The 16,510-nt window shown below is 37.1% G+C and overlaps 1 protein-coding gene across 1 annotated transcript; it reads left to right on the plus strand.

The window, feature by feature from the left end:
• The first annotated feature begins 263 nt into the window (after window positions 1–263).
• LOC139122067 (6-pyruvoyl tetrahydrobiopterin synthase-like) lies at window positions 264–16,408 on the plus strand. The gene is made up of 5 exons (XM_070687443.1): window positions 264–621; window positions 8,340–8,431; window positions 9,011–9,033; window positions 11,521–11,580; window positions 12,219–16,408. The coding sequence occupies exons 1-5, from the start codon at window positions 497–499 to the stop codon at window positions 12,402–12,404; spliced, it is 486 nt and encodes a 161-aa protein (XP_070543544.1). The 5' UTR covers window positions 264–496; the 3' UTR covers window positions 12,405–16,408.
• The last annotated feature ends 102 nt before the right edge of the window (window positions 16,409–16,510 follow it).

Genomic DNA, 16,510 nt, shown 5'->3' on the forward strand with positions numbered 1-16,510 from the left:
ATCAAATCAGTCGTATTTTGTGATTTAGAATGACGCATGTTCGGCTCAGTCATGCCTTGCTAACTTAAATTGCTATATCATTGAAAATAGTTTGGACCTATTTATACCCAGTGAAAAGATCCGGTGTTGCGTGACAATTGTCCCTTGTCATGTTGCCTATAAGGGGGCGCTGCACAAATTCCATGGTCATGTGAATTAAATCAAACGACTACAGTGTCGTGCACACAACACAATAAAACTTCCAACGACCAGACGGAATGACATTAACAACAAGCTCACCAATGGGAATAACATTGTCTGCTGAATGATTACCATGCATACGGGTCGCCCGGAATGAAATCTGAGAGTTCGAACTGGAGATAACTGTGTGCATCACTTTTCAGCAGACTTACCGGTGCTTGCGATATTTTGCATCTCTACCCTACCTTCCTTTGGGTAGTTAATTATTCCGAAATCGTACCTAATTCACCGCACAACTTCCCAGAAACGTCGTTTGATGTCGCTTCGGGTAATGAAAATCATGGAATTCGGAGAAAACAACGGTAGTGTGGCCGCTGACAGCGTTTCAACGGTGGAAACATGCGCATCGCTTGACAACCTATTAATTCCGAGTTCCTTGAGGTAAGAAACAAAGTGGGTATTCAAGTTGACAAAGTTCAATATACGCGACAAATTCTCATTTCATGAGCAGTTTTTAAATCTAAACAACGCTTGTATCACACTTTGAGTAAAATAATTGAAGAAACTATGTAAAGTTTCTTAGGTTGCGTGCGATGTACACATTACTTTATCAACTTGTGATACTATAAAAATATAATGCCTGGGTACTGTGAACAGCGTCCGCAATGAACGCCGATTTATATGGTACATGTTGCACAGACATCTATTACTAGGGTTTCAGGATGGAATTAGGAGTAAACATTGATAGCGTCTGGTCGTTAAGTAACGAATGATATGGTTACTGCTGATCGATGATGTTAGTTTCAAGATTTTAAAAAAGCCAGGCTTGTTACTATAGAATGACATATCCTAACACAGTATCTGTAACTTGTCGATCATGTTATATCTGTAGGATAGGTAAAGTCTTCAGGTTGTGAACAAGTGAAAACAATCGCAAGAAAATATTCACTAACATAGGAAAGCGAGTATGCGAAATGTAGCTAGTCTAATCATGAAGTGAAATGTGTCAAATATTCGTCAGTGATGATTTCATAACAATAAATCTTTCTTTGATGAGTATAAAAATATATATTATATCTAGTACCAGATGGAAACAACACAGAGAATTTGTGTGCTGGGTGGTTTACATTAGCATATTTTGACTTTCTGGTGACACAGAAATTAAAAAGGGAGGCGAGAGATGAAACGTCGGTGCATGCAAATCATTTTTATGCTGTCTTGCTTGATTTGGAGCGATATCTCTTAGAAGTGCCGTAATACCAAACCTTAGAAAACACTCTCGATTTCAGATCGTAATGATGAAACAGATTCAGAAGACTAATTTTGTTTTAACAACTAGGAGGGAATACAATTCATAAGATTTTGTTTTTGTTTAAATTAATTTTTCTTCCCTCTCTTCTTTAAAATCGTTCATTAGCCTTTTTCTGTATAAAAACGACGGAATCATTGACTTTATAAATCATTTCCCTATGAGTCGTACCAGGGTTTTACTTCAGTTTTCGTTTTAATTCAGCTGTAATTTGCTTGAAAATGTTATCAACCTATATCAAAACTTTGTTGGAGTTAAAACATGTTGGAATTACACAATTATTTCGCCAAAGCACATACTTAATTCCTGGATTGCACTACCACGTAAACTCTGGCATTTAGTTTGAAGTTGGCGGGAATTCTGACTCCATAACGGAAACAGACCTGTCAGACGGCGAGCAATCATGCAGTACAACATAACATTAGAAAAATTACAATTTTTAGTTTTAAAAGTTTCATTAAGAATTATGTAACTAAAATAATGTAAAACTTTGGTTCAGACTACATATGTTCCATTCAATTTTTCAAATTTCGTTGCACGGTTTTGTTTCGTTCTCATTAACCAAAACCATTGATACCAAATAAGGTATCAGCTAAATCTAAGTAGAAGAAGCGCCGTGCATGTTTTCCGTTTATTATTCAAGTGAGTAATTGTACGTCGTTCGTAAATTGCTCCGAGGCTTTTGGTTTGGACCAAGAAAGTCTGCTGTCTTAAATTTTTAACATTGTGTAGATAATTCTGTTCATTATATTGATACAAATATCATAAAGTACATTTCAGCACTGCGCTAACTTCTTTTTATTCTGTAAGTGGAAATGAGAAAACCGGCCTTTAAATAAATTTTACAAAAATGTTGCTTGCTGAGACAGGTACAAACAATTTGGTTCAACATAACAGGCTGATTTTTTATTGAGTTACTTATTAATTCCGCCGATTCATGGAACAACCGATATACAGGGACATTCATAACTCGGTGATTGTAATCTTTGAAACCAATAAGGAAAGTCAGAAACGATAAGGATGATTCAAATATGGAATTCAATACGAGCTACGATAGTCCGGGGCTGATTTCCCATTAGACTTGTCAAAGATGCTGAGTTTAGGGAAAAGTACAAGATTTTACAGCTATTCGTGTACGAACTCCCGGTTTTGCGAATGCCTGAAAAGCACGACATCCTGAAAAAAATGCCCAGATATCTTGTCTAGCATGTCGTTCGTGTTTTCCGGTTCTGTAAACCCATACACAACATTTAGACTGAAGTACAAAATTATTTTAGTCTCCTGCACTTTCTATTCTTTCAACCTATGTGGAAAGTCATGTCGTGTATCTCTTTGGCTATCATCATCATCACATGTAAACGATGTCTTTCCAAATTTTCAAGCTATAATAATGCATGGCATTGCCCACAAATGTGTTTAATTTAAAAATTGTTCTAACTCAAGGAGGGGAACAGCCGTCCCCTTTACTCCACGACATGCATGCTGGTCAACTACTTGTCTCTCTTTGTCGTGCGCACACAATACCGTAGAGAGGCCTGCATTCAAACACCATGCTAGTAGCTTTTGCATACGTGAAAGTCGTTTTTTACAGTGTTTGAGAGTCATGGGCAGTCGCAAAATTTCTAAAAAGTTTTGCATTTTTTTAATAAGAAAAGTGATTGCGTGTTGCATACCTGTTGTTGACGATGTTCATTCTTGTTTCATTAATGAACTTGGATAGTAGTAAAATATGGTGATTGAAAACTGGTCTAGCTTTATCATTTTGACATGATTGAATGATACAATCAGAGCGGATTTAATTTAATATTTGTATAACGTTTCCATCAATTTCATTATTCTGTAGTAGTAAAGTAAATACTATTGTAGATATTTAAACGTACAGGTTTTCTCGTCCCTACTTTTCTCTCAAATTTTCATCCTCTGCTTTTATATTTGGATTCAGACGTCTGTATTTTATTGATTTGCTTGTGATTCTCGTTTTGAGTGATCTTCAGGGAATGGAAACACTGTCGATGCCTCCGTTGATCGAGCAGCCCCTATGGACAATGCCGATGCGGGCAGATAGTTTGCCTGAGGTGGGCTAATTACTTCGAGGGCGGTCATTAACCACTGTACATATGTTCATCGGGGCGCAAAATGCTGCATAAAGCAAAACAATATGGGAGAGAAAATCCAATTTAATTCTGATTTTATGATGCATAGGTATACAAATCAATATGGCGAAATTAATCACGGTTCCCACAAGCGGCACGTTCTTCATGATCGCTATTCTATTCACAAGGTTGAGATTTGCTCTCATCTGAATGGGTCAACATGGTTACGGCGTCTAGACGAAACTGAAGATAACCACAGCGATTGTCTTCATTCATGATAGGAAAGTTTTTCCCATTCAGCGTCGCTTGACATTTCCCGAATAACTAGGGTGACGCGCAAACAGCGCCAGGAGTTTATACTTGTCTGTAGGCACAACACTACGTCAGGACAATCTGAATATTTATTTGACTTCGACCCTATTTAATGCTATTTTCTGCTCGAAGATTTCTTCAAATGTTCGAATAATAAGTTTTCTTACGAAGAATACATCTCTATTCTATTACTCTATTGAGTAGTTTTCACAATTGATCATTAATTTATTTATTTATTACAAATCTCAAATGAGCACAAAAAGGCTACAGTGCATCCCGGATACAGAGTCTAAGTGTTGCTTTGCATGTGTCACGCACCATCACCCGATCACGCTTTGATCGAGAAAGGGTCACGTCGCCCAGGGCAACTTTAGTGTTGCCATGTCACATTTCAGTCATTTGTCATGATCACAACAATACAGCTTTTAAAGAAAGATATTGTGGAATCAAATGTAAGTATCTCAGAGTGCCTGTGGATGGCATCGAAATAATCGAGGCAATCAGGTTGTCTCTTGTGACATTTTGTATTATCACGCTTGATAACATATAAATCAAATGCCTACATTCACGTAGTACGACTGTAAATTTATATAATTTATGAGATTGTCTTGAGCCGTAGGGTTGCTATTTCATGTCAAAAGTACACTGCAATAGGATGACAGATGGAACATGACAACGCATACCGTCTAGCTCGGGTCATCGTGTATGTACAGTGCCAGTGCTCGGTTCAACCTGTGGACTTCTCATTTTGTCTGTTTATGCTCAAACAAGAATGTTGAGGCTTCGCTGTCTTCGATATAACATTTATAAACTTTCACCAGCTGCTGCATGTTGTTGATAGATAATCTTTGTCATTTTGGTTATAATTCCCACATGATTTACTTTTACTTTTTACCAAAAGTATGTACATGGCGTTTTCTGATCAGAAATATTTTGGGTTAGTTATAGTTTTGAGACACAAAAGAAAATTATGCATGTCGCCTATAACATTACGACTCGCTGCTTCGGGAGAACATCGTCTAATTGAGGACTTGGTGACTGATTGCCGTACCTTGTGGATTCGAATCTGATCGAAAAATTTACTGACTTTTATTCCTTTTTCCACATGGTTCTCTATAAATGAAAAAAAATGTAAATTTGTCAAAACTACCGTTGGCATATTTCTCTTTGTGTATCGAAAATATGTAATTTTTACCAGGGCCTAGTCAGAAGGCCAACTGCTCACTGTTTTCAATCAGAACACACTTCTTCTGGAATTCTGCCTCCAATTAAAGATTCTATTTCTTGGTGCAAACCTGGATTTTTGCAAAGGCGGATTTTTAGTAATCGTAGCGAAATTTTCTCACATAATGACATCGTAGCCACTATATTTCTCCTTTAAGGCTTTAAATGGTGCCTTTTTTGTCTTATTTTGTCAGAAAATAAAGAAAAATATCGAACGGTTAAGTTGAATAAAATGTATTTAATAGTAAACTGCTAAAACAATTAAATGATCAGATTTTTATTACTTTTTTCATATACATGATTATGAAACGAAATTACCATGAATAGTTAATTTATTTTTCAACGGCTAGTGTTCAAATCATAAAAACTGCGCTGTGTACTGATAACAAGATACGGGTGTCGCATTTAATGGAGAAGCTATTACAGTATAGTAATTGGATAATCTAAGCAGCCAGCGTTGTCATAAGTGTGTCACTTCCTCATTACTTATCGCAAAAGATGCAATATGGCAGTCTGATTGCCTTTCATCATGAATCTTACCGGGTCTCGAGTTCAGCGGCAGTATTTATAGGCTGATCTATCACCGACATTACCAAACTGATAAGAGGTTTCTTGGGAATATATACAGAAAAAGAAAAGCCAATCTTTGTATAAATGCCACATGAAAATTATGTTCCAATGTGCACTGGGAAACGCTACCTCAGGAGCAAATAGATAAAACTTCAAAAAACTACGAAATGTATCTTTACTCCACTCAGCACGTGATACCCGCACCTATGACAGCTTTCGTGCTGAGTTGATTACGTGAGGGAACAGATAGCCTACGTATTCTAATCAAGTACGGGTAATAAAAGTTAATATGGCACCAATAATGGCAAGGCTTCATTATCTCGTTTCTGTTGGCGTCTGCAGTGAAAATTTTATTTTGTCTTTATTGTTCAGGAAAATATGATTAATCTACGGAAAGAGTTATTCCAAACCTATACACTTTTATGAACATCCATAAAATTGCAAAGTAGCGACGACTGGAGCCACAATGGCTATTCATTCTGAGCCTCACACAATTACATGTTACAGCTTCTGAGTTTCATGCTTTAATCAAAATTATGTGACCTGCTTCTTCAAAAAGAATTCAATACCTAGAAGCTATGATAGAAAGTGAAAAAAAAACAAAAGCAAGATGTAATTTATGAGTCTGAATCAAATCAAAGTTCATCAAATAATGACCATATAATCATTACTAAATCACCAGAATATTCCATAAAGTGCAATACACATAATGTTGTAGAGAACACATGTTGATGGTTGTGCTGTTATTTTGTGTTTCGTTGCGGTGCTTGATTTCCTAATTTTCTTCATCTCATTTGTTATTCCTCGATATTTTTTCACAAAAAGATGACCTATCTACCAAAATATCCCTCTTACAAGATGTACAGCATGAAATGTATTGCATATTTCCATCGTACATCTAATGAAGGTTTAGTGACTGTAATTTCAAGTATGGAACTATATCGGAATTTTCATAGTAATTGCATTTATCTGACTATGCTTCAAAATGTCGGATTTGTCTCGACGTTTCGATCATAAAGAGAATACTGTGAACCGGCAAATTATTTCTTGTGAACGAGCGCGAAATTGCGTGAAAATAAGACTGCGCGGACAATTTTCCGGTTCAGAGTATTTGTGAATCATGAACCACTGAACATTTCCTATGGAGACATGTTAACTCCGTCACAACTGATAGGATACCATCAGTCGCAATGCATTTTCATCAATTAATATTAACACATGATCACAATTCATTTGTTATTAATTTTATTACAAAACTTCTTTGTCAAAATCAATGTATAGAAATCGTGGTCACAGCATAAAGAGTCGCCTCTTAGAACGGCTCCATTTCCCGAAGGGCATATATGAAATTGCTTTCAAATAATATCTTAAAACAGACACAGCATTGTCTGTAGCTAGTTGTAAGAACTCACACTTTAATAACTATTGTGTCGTGTAATATTCAAGTGAAGTTACATGTTGACTCGTTTCTCTGTGAATCACACGCGTGCTATTCTACTGCGCTACCACAGTCAGTACATGAAAATTTGTTATGGGTAGAAAAGATGCACACTGAACTCAGATACGTCTGCAATGGTCATATCACCTTATCGGACGCAGAAACGATACGCACAAAGCTTAGGTACGTCCTCAGCGGTCAATATCACCTTACCGACTGGGCGCAAGTCTCCTAAACCATGTTCAGTCACTTTTTTTTAAATATGCCACGTGACTAAGTCTAAGCCAATCACGATAATCGAATTATATGAGAGGTGAACAAACAAGATATCACCTCGACTATTAAATTGCTATAGAGAGATGTAAACTAGAGACACGTTGTAAATGAATCGTAAGAAAAAGTATGAAGTGTTATGGTTTGTACTGTTATAACTTTCATTACTGTTACCACTAAGACCGAGTCGGCCACAAATAGAGGGCGATGTATGTAATATTTACACTCATTTAAGGGGTAACACGCGAAGACAAACTTCCGAAAATGTGGGTTTCGCCTGCTTTTATTTTTCGATCGCAAAGTCTAACTCATGCACACAAATATGTTAGGTATCGAAGCGCTACACTACTTTTGGAAAAAGTCCCCCTACGGAGTATGTTTTGGGCAATGAAATTTTACCGGATCTTTCATGTATAAAGTTCCGCCAAACAAAGAGTAAGGATTCACTGTTACTCTTCCAAAGTATGCCAGGAGCTCACAGACAGACGTTAGTAGACTTCTTTTACAAGTACTGCAAAGTGTAGCGAGAACACACAACATGTGCTACCGGTCATTTGTAAGCTATGTTCACATTGGAGCTTTGTTTATCGCCAAAGCGTTTGCGATCGATGGGTTTTCATATCAAATTAATTGCAAATCAAAAATAAAATTTCAACCAAACTTTTATTTACATGTGAGGCGACCTCACTAATGCAAGAACAAGGAATTTAGTTCTGTATCCTTAAAGCCTATGTAACTAAAATATTCCTTCTAACAATACCAGAACAGTTGCGTGTTTTACATTCAAATCATGCTTTACATTAGTCATCTCATCAGTTACACAAGCCAAACAGAATACCTCAAAGGTAACGCATTGTTCTGTAACATGAGCCGTGCGTACAACGCAACAGGTGGTCCGTATGCATCATTTCAAAAATGAATTTCTCGTAACTTTCAACAGAACACAGTCAATCGACCGAAATGAAGTTGATTTACCAAAAGGGTCGTACAGCACATGCGAAAACCCGTCCGACTTTGGTCCTGATATTAGAGGTGAGACCAAACTGCAAGAACTTTCGTTACTTTGCCCATAACTGTGCTCTGACGTCTGCCATGACCTAAACCAGAGTCATGCATATCATCAAAATCAGTCTCGTGACAACAAATTGAGAAAGTAGTGACGTTATTTGATGTTTATTCTGAGTTGTGGAGAGCTTCCTCCTCTATTGTAACGCTGTCATGGCCCGATGTCGTGATACGGATGTATGCTTTAATTTTTCTGAAAACCCTTCCTTCTTCACTAACAAGAACATTGCTAGACTGCTCTCTCTCTCTCTCTCTCTCTCTCTCTCTCTCTCTCTCTCTCTCTCTCTCTCTCTCTCTCTCTCTCTCTCTCTCTCTCTCTCTCTCTCTCTCTCTCTCTCTCTCTTTGCTTTAATTTGCGCGGGAATTCAAGTTGGGGATTGTATGTGTCAGGGTTTTTAGTACGAAATATGTTCCATGTATATTGAATATGTACTGACCTTGTATTACGTTCACTCTCTGCACTAAATAATAGTCAGTTTTATCTATTTCTGACATGTCTGTTGTTTCAATGATGCTAAAGTTTGTTCTGTCCATATTTTTTTCCAGTTGAAGTGGTAGTCAGAAGCCAGGTGAGTTACCTACCCTTATTCTTTCGATGACATTTCATCCAGTCACGATGCACGCTATCGTCAAAACCAGCAAACTTCAATTATTAAATAAATGCTGGTTGCTCTGTAGGATCTAGATTCATTGTCCTCTAAAAACCCATACAAACGTGTACAATACATACTACAACCCAAAGCCGCGGTCCCAAGCGTAAAACTGGAAAATACGCCGCGGACGCGTACGGTATACTGGTACGATACGTATTGTACTGAAATCAGCAGATTTGTCGTCAATTGACCTTTGAGAGTAGAACACAAGATACTGTTGGCATGCTTGTCTAGAAGTAATGAATATGATCAATAAATGTCATGTATTAAACCTTGTTTACATTTTACAAGCCTTATCTGTGTCGAGTGTGTGCCTATTACTTTACCCTAGCTATCTGTGTATAGTATTTCAAAGAAAACAGTAATTACCCTCCCTAATCTGCTTCATTAATTTGTTCTACCGATCACTAACGCAGGGCTTATCACCTTGACTCGTTAACAGCTCATAAGGTCCGTCTTTTACCTTATGAGCTGCTAACGAGTTATTTGGTCAGTGCGACAACCACCTGATAGGGGAGCCACCGCCATAAGGAGCCATTGCCTCCTAGAAATTTAATTATCTAAAAAAATAAATGATAAATGAGTAACAAAGTGGAGAAATTACTTGAAGTTATTATTAACACGTTGAAATGCGGCTGCATCCACTCAAGTTTGCAGACATATAAACTACTTCTAAATTTTTTGTGAAGTTTCCATCCCGTCGCTCTCTCCCACTGAGGCAAACATATCAGCGTATATGTGTTTGTAGACTGCTGGGAAATCTATTCACTGAACTACCACGTCCCTACTGCCATGGCAACAGGGGGTGCTCTGCCCCTGCAATCCATGCAGGTTACGACCCTGGGTCGTATGCGTGGGTACAAGTGCAAATCCATGTGACTAAACAAAAGATTTTTAAATCGGGAAACAAAAGATTCGTGAGAAATTATGTAAAATGCCCTTAGAATAACATTTAGACACGCACACAACAAAATGATTTTATCTACCACGATCTTAAAACAACACTGCAATTGTGAGTTGTTGCGTGTAGGAAGATGTTTTACGACACCAGACACAATTTGCGTGATTCTCTCAACTAAGTATAAATATACATGTATGCGTGCATTTATTTTAAATTGTTGTATTCGCAATGGTTGCAATAATCCAATGAACAATACTTCATAAGATTAAAAGCCGTGAATCCTTGATAAATTTCCGGATACTGGCCTCGTTCGTTTTAATTAAACGTACATGATATTTTGTATATGTTTTTCAGCAATACAGATTTCTAACCGCGATATACATCAAAATGCACTGAGAATGGACAGGAGTTTATGAAACCTTCGACCCTCCATACGTACTTGATACATGGGTGTGGGATGTGAATATATATGCAGACCGGTACACAGCCCTGATCCCTTGTGAATAATATGACAACGCTTTTTACGAACCTTAAGTTGTTCTGTCCGTGTCGATGGTAAAGATGCTGGAAACGTTGGATCTCTGACGTGAAACTGCCAACAAAGGACGTAAACCGGGGCCCACTCTGACCGAATTAGTGTCGAACGAAACCAGGGAAATTCATGAGTTTGCTGAGTGCCTGATATACTGAGAGTTCTCCCGCTCGTTTTACTCACGTACCGAGTTGAAGGGCTTTGTAGCGTCCAATCATGCTGTTGTGACATACTTTTTTGGTCATTTGAAACAAAGGAATGGGCCGACAATGAGATTATGTCAAGTCGCAGTTAAATAGATGACACCAATGGGAAATGAGAATAAAAGCTTGGCAACGGGGATGTGTCGCAGTAAATACGATATATCTTGTCATGGAGAATTTTGCTGATCCTAGATATGATAGAATCGGAAAATCTAGTCAACGAAGGTAAAGATAACGAAAAGACCAGAACGATTACTTATATAGGAACTAACAAAGAGGGCTTACTTGCGATGTTTATATTTGCCAGTCATGGTGCTTATGTTTCTGACGTCACCTCTTGTGTCCTAGGATGGTTCGTGATTATCGTGCAAACCATACACATGTCGTATATTGAATGTCGACTCTTAAACACATAGTCTTGTTTCTTCTGGTCATATACACCTCTATATTATGAAATAAGAAGTTCGCAACAAACCCTCTTGGTTGTTTTGAGAAACGAAAGAGCGAGCTGTATTCCCGATGGCGTAATGTGACCCGTAAACGCTGACGCATTGCGCACGTCACAACGTACCAATGTCTGGTCAAAATGAAATAATGTCCAACGTTGGTCAAAAATTGTTATTTTTAGCATAAACTTTGAAGGCTTGGTAAGGATTAAAGACGAGAAAATCTTGTTTAATGTCTTGGGGTTTTTTTCTTTCTGTCAGTCGATCTGTATATCCTGGGCGGCTGTATTTTTAACTTGTCTCTCATATTGCCTATTTCAGTTTGACACCAGTCGTGGAGGAGTTTCTTTGGATAATTCAGAGTTACAAAAATGTATGAAGGTAGGAAACGCAATAATGAGCAGTGTAGTCATTGTCAGGGTAACGGGTTTCCATTTACGTAGTGTATAAAGAAACACCATGACATATGTTGTTTTCCAGTTTGTGAAGGTCATATGACTGATACCCTCTATAAGAAAACTTCACAACAATAAAATCATTTTATATCGAACGTCCACAGCAAAATTTATAAAAAAGGGAAACGAGCAAATATCATCGAGTTTTGCCTCAAAGGTTTGTACACTTTACACACTTTCGCAATTCAAGATCTGAACTATCTTTGCTGAGAGTATAAGTCGGTGGGATATTCTGCTTCTCGCGGCAAGTGATATCATCTTTACCGGGTTGGATATATGCTAAAATATAACATCGATAAAATCAGGCTTTGTCATGCATGTGCCAGTCAACATATGTTTCAACGTAGAGGTTGTCGCATGGGGAGAATCTCTCATAAATATCATCTATAATTGGTTTAACATTTACACGACAACAGTGACGAAATGTAAACCAACGTTTCTTTGATATGCGTATGGTACCTTTACCAAATAGATACAGTTTGGGCTATCCATCAAATAACGGTAAATATCTCGATGTTTTGTTGGCATCATGTTGACGTATTCCTGATGTGTTTTTTCCACTAGAGGGCGTTTGTCGAACCACAAGAACAAGCCAGTGATGGATCTCCGCCATACTGCGATGCCGTTGTTAGTACTCTGGAAAACGTGGCCACATTCATCTGGCAAAGAATGGAGTCGTTGCTCCCTGATGGTACGCTCTACGAAGTCATGGTTTCAGACTCGAAAAATGTGGTATGTTATCGTGGATGAAAATGAGAACATTAAATTTGCAATAAAAGTGGACAGATAAATATTTATTGTGCCTTTAATCATTTAACAAATGTAAATGTAAGAAACAAGTAAAACCATCATAGATTATAAGTTTCCATAAATAAAGTGACGTTTTGAAACGAACTCTCTTCTTCTTTGATGGATACTATATATTTATTTATTGACTTATTTACATACTTATTTATTTATTTATTTATTTATTTATTTATTTATTTATTTATTTATTTATTTATTTATTTAAGACTGAAAGTTAATATTTGCTATTTAGGACTGTACTAATATGACTCGTTAATCCTATCAGAAAGCCAGTTTTAACTCAGTCATCAGGTATAGAAAGAGTGTTAGGGGGTATTAACTCGTAGACCGATTCAAAATTGGCTGATATGAGGAATTGACACAGCTGCAGTTGTTGCAAAAATTACATGTAACTTAGGTATTGTAGCGAATTATGTGTGAGTAATATATCAGCCCACAGACCAGTTGCTGACTCGCCACTTTTCATGGAAATAAGCAATATTAAATACGTCCACCATTTATTTTCAGTTAAATATTACAATGCCGTAACAAAAGAATAATGTCAATTTTGAAATTTGCCACATTGAGAACATGTAATATTGACAGCTTTGTGACGGAAGGTAATATCTGTACATTCTGCACTGGCTTTCTTGAAAATTTGATTCGATAAAGTGAGCTCTTTTTCGTCTCCTTATTGTGTACAAAGAGTGTGACGACACAGACTGTTTTAATACACGGTGACAGTGTATATGATCGGAATTCGAATCACGATATACATATCAACAGTGTTTCCTCTTTTCTACGCGTAATTTTATTATTATAGCTGTCATCATGCACCAATCTAAACCGAATGTTTAAATGTCAGTCGAATCAAGCGTCAAAATAGGTCAGGTCAAGTGTGAGCATGGCGAGTCTTATAGAGGAAATAGCTTCATAAAACGCTTGAATTTTGGCCTCAGACCCATCGAATTGTACGCTTACTTTGTAAGCTATATTTTCAAAAATAAAAAGTGATTTTGTTCACTAATTTCCATTTTACCTTAGCCAACACGGCCATCGAGCTTGCTCATTTCCGGAAGGCGTATACGAGGAACATTTTGTTTCTACTGTTGGGTTTACGAAAAATTATCGTAGTTTGCTAATGATGCCACACCGAACTGAAAGTGAAGACACATTGTGCAATATAAAGCTCGGAGATTTTCATGGTAGAAACCAGTAAAACTGGCAATATATCACAGTTTGGGAAGGCACTATGACATGTGTTATTAATAGAGGAGACAACCCCGAGTCGTTTGTCATATACATACATACAGTCATACTTCAGAAAACATGACAAAGGTTTTGGTTTCATAGTGACGTAGCAGTTATCCAGAATTGTATTACTTTCTCACCGGAAAATAGCTGGTTTTGTCATAAATAATTTACTGTTAATTTTAAGCATCTTGTTATAATTACGAATGTGCAGTCCCAGTCGAGTGTGAATGTTTGAAAGTGTAAGTCATCGCCACAACTTAGACATAATTTAAAAACTACGATTTGAGATAATGCAATACGCTATACACAAAACTTTTTTGTACAAGTAAGACTTGAAAAAAACCGCTTATATCTACTTTGTGGCGTCGATTTTCTCTTTCTGCAATCACACTGCTATTGGTACTTTTTACTTTCCAACCTACAGTTTGCATTGAAAAGTATTCAGAGATGATTAAAACACTTTTACTTCAACTATTGATGTGTTTTGCCTTTGAATGTGAAAAGCATTCCTGTTGTACAGTTCAGCCCTCACTTTGACGGAAATTCCCTTTCTTCTGGGCATATGCATGATCACTCCGTGACTGTTTGATTAGAGCATTGCCGTGTCGTCTTATCGCTGCCTTTGATTCACTGGGAAATATACAGTTTTTTGCAAAGCACAAGCTGTCAGCGATTAATAAGTTGTAAGTCGATTGAATGCAATATTAGACACATGTGGATCTTTGCAATTCATTATTCTTGCGGGTTTCTAAACATCATTGTTTTAATCACAATTACTGTATTTTCAGATGAATTCTGCATTATATGTGCCAATCACAGTCACGTGTGGTTCGATACACGGCGGCCACTCTGTGGTATGCATTAGAAAATGCATACCACACAGCGGCCGGCCGTGTGACTGCACGCGACGATAAGCAATAAAGCACACTCAGCGATGGTATACCACGAGATTTTGACCAGTTCACGACATATATGCACGAGCGATAGCGAGTGCATATATGGAGTGAACTGGTCAAAATCGAGTGGTATACCGTCCCTGGGTGTGATTAATATATCATAACAGTATTGAAATTCTGCCGTGAAATGTCAAAAAACGGAGTTTTGCTTAAGCTGAGAGCCTGCGCATATGCCAGCTGTGGTATATCGCTAATATACCACGGTTCTTTTCGCGTCTCGACCAATCAGATCGCTGTATTTGCACCATCAATATACTGGTATGATATAATTCATTATATTGTGTATCTTTCCATTATTAATTAATGTTGTTTTCGATCTCCGTAAAATGTTGACTGATTGCAATAAAAATAACTGCGCGGTACGATTTCTGGTAAATGACAACTCAGTTTATCCTGTACCCGTTTGATACGTGACGACTCTGTAGGTCCGACCATAAGACCAATGAGACCAATGTGTCATTGGATGACACTGGAAGATCGATGACAACGCCTGATCGATAACAGCTATTCCATGCAGCGCCCTCACTGGTAAGAATCTGGAATAGTGCAAGCAAGTCTACAGTGTTAAGCAGTAAGGAATGAACCATTTGATATTCCGGCGGAGGGGCTCGGAAGATGGGGGGGTGGCTCCGAGAGTTTTCCTTTGAAAAAAAAGATAGCAGAAAAAAATAAAAAAGATGACCAGCAGATATGAAATAAAAAATAATGCACGGACCTTTACCATAAGTCTTTACTTTTCATTTTCGGAGAGCCCGTTTTATGACATTTTTAATTTTCGGCCTGCATTTTGAGCACACCATTTTAAAAATATTTTTCAATGTCACTGTTCCCTTCAGCCTGAGGCACCCTCATAACATCTTTCATTTTCAGTGCGCCCTTTGGTCACGATATTGTCATAACATCTTAATTTATTACATTTCATCTCATTAATGCCCTGATTTGATTGATATTTTAACTCACACTTTTGCTATTGTTGTACATGTACCCAATTTTTCAATTTGAATCATTAAGTAGCATTATTGATTTGTAGTGTTTCTGCTACAGTTCCTTATCCTTAAACCTATCAACATTGTGATACTCAATTCAGCATGTCTAGTTACCTCGTGTGTCCATTGTTGTTCAATGATGTGCCAGGCTTATTAATTATGACTTGTCAACAAAAGTATTTGTTGTAAATAAAGTTGTTCTCACACTAACTCCTATTGAATTTTTCTAGAATTCAGTTCCCCTTTTTATTTTCTAATAACTGCAACCACATTTTGCGATGCAATGTGACAAGGGTTGGACAAGGGTGGAAGCATTTGCCATAAAATATGGTAGACATAATTGTGAATGTCTTAATAATATAACAAGATTGGAACTAATTTGGGATAATTGGATTTTCATATTTTTTAAATTTCTCAAAAGTTTTAGGTGCCAGATAGTTGAATGTTGCAATAATACAAATTACTCATAAAAACAAGTAACTTAAAAAGAAAAGCAGATGAGATTACATTTGTAGATTAAATCGGCATTACTTCACATCCAATTATCCCAAATTAGTTCCAAGTTATATCCAAAATTTATGGTTTATTTTGTCTTTCAAAGCATGTTATAGGATACACCTGTTATTATCCAAATAGAAGCTGAATTCCAAGATGAATAGTCATACCCTGAATTTGAAGCAATGTATCACATAAACTTTTGAAACATTATTTTCCTAAATACAAACTATGCATATCGAGAATAATTTACCTTGCATTTAAAACTAGTTTTACATCCTGTCATGTATTTTCACATTTTCATTACTTACACAGCAATTCAAATAGTCCCCTTTCATTTAAATACTGATTGTTTCAATGCTTATTGCAAATAAACCTG

Source organism: Ptychodera flava, chromosome 21 (assembly GCF_041260155.1).
Source record: "Ptychodera flava strain L36383 chromosome 21, AS_Pfla_20210202, whole genome shotgun sequence".
Taxonomy (NCBI): domain Eukaryota; kingdom Metazoa; phylum Hemichordata; class Enteropneusta; family Ptychoderidae; genus Ptychodera; species Ptychodera flava.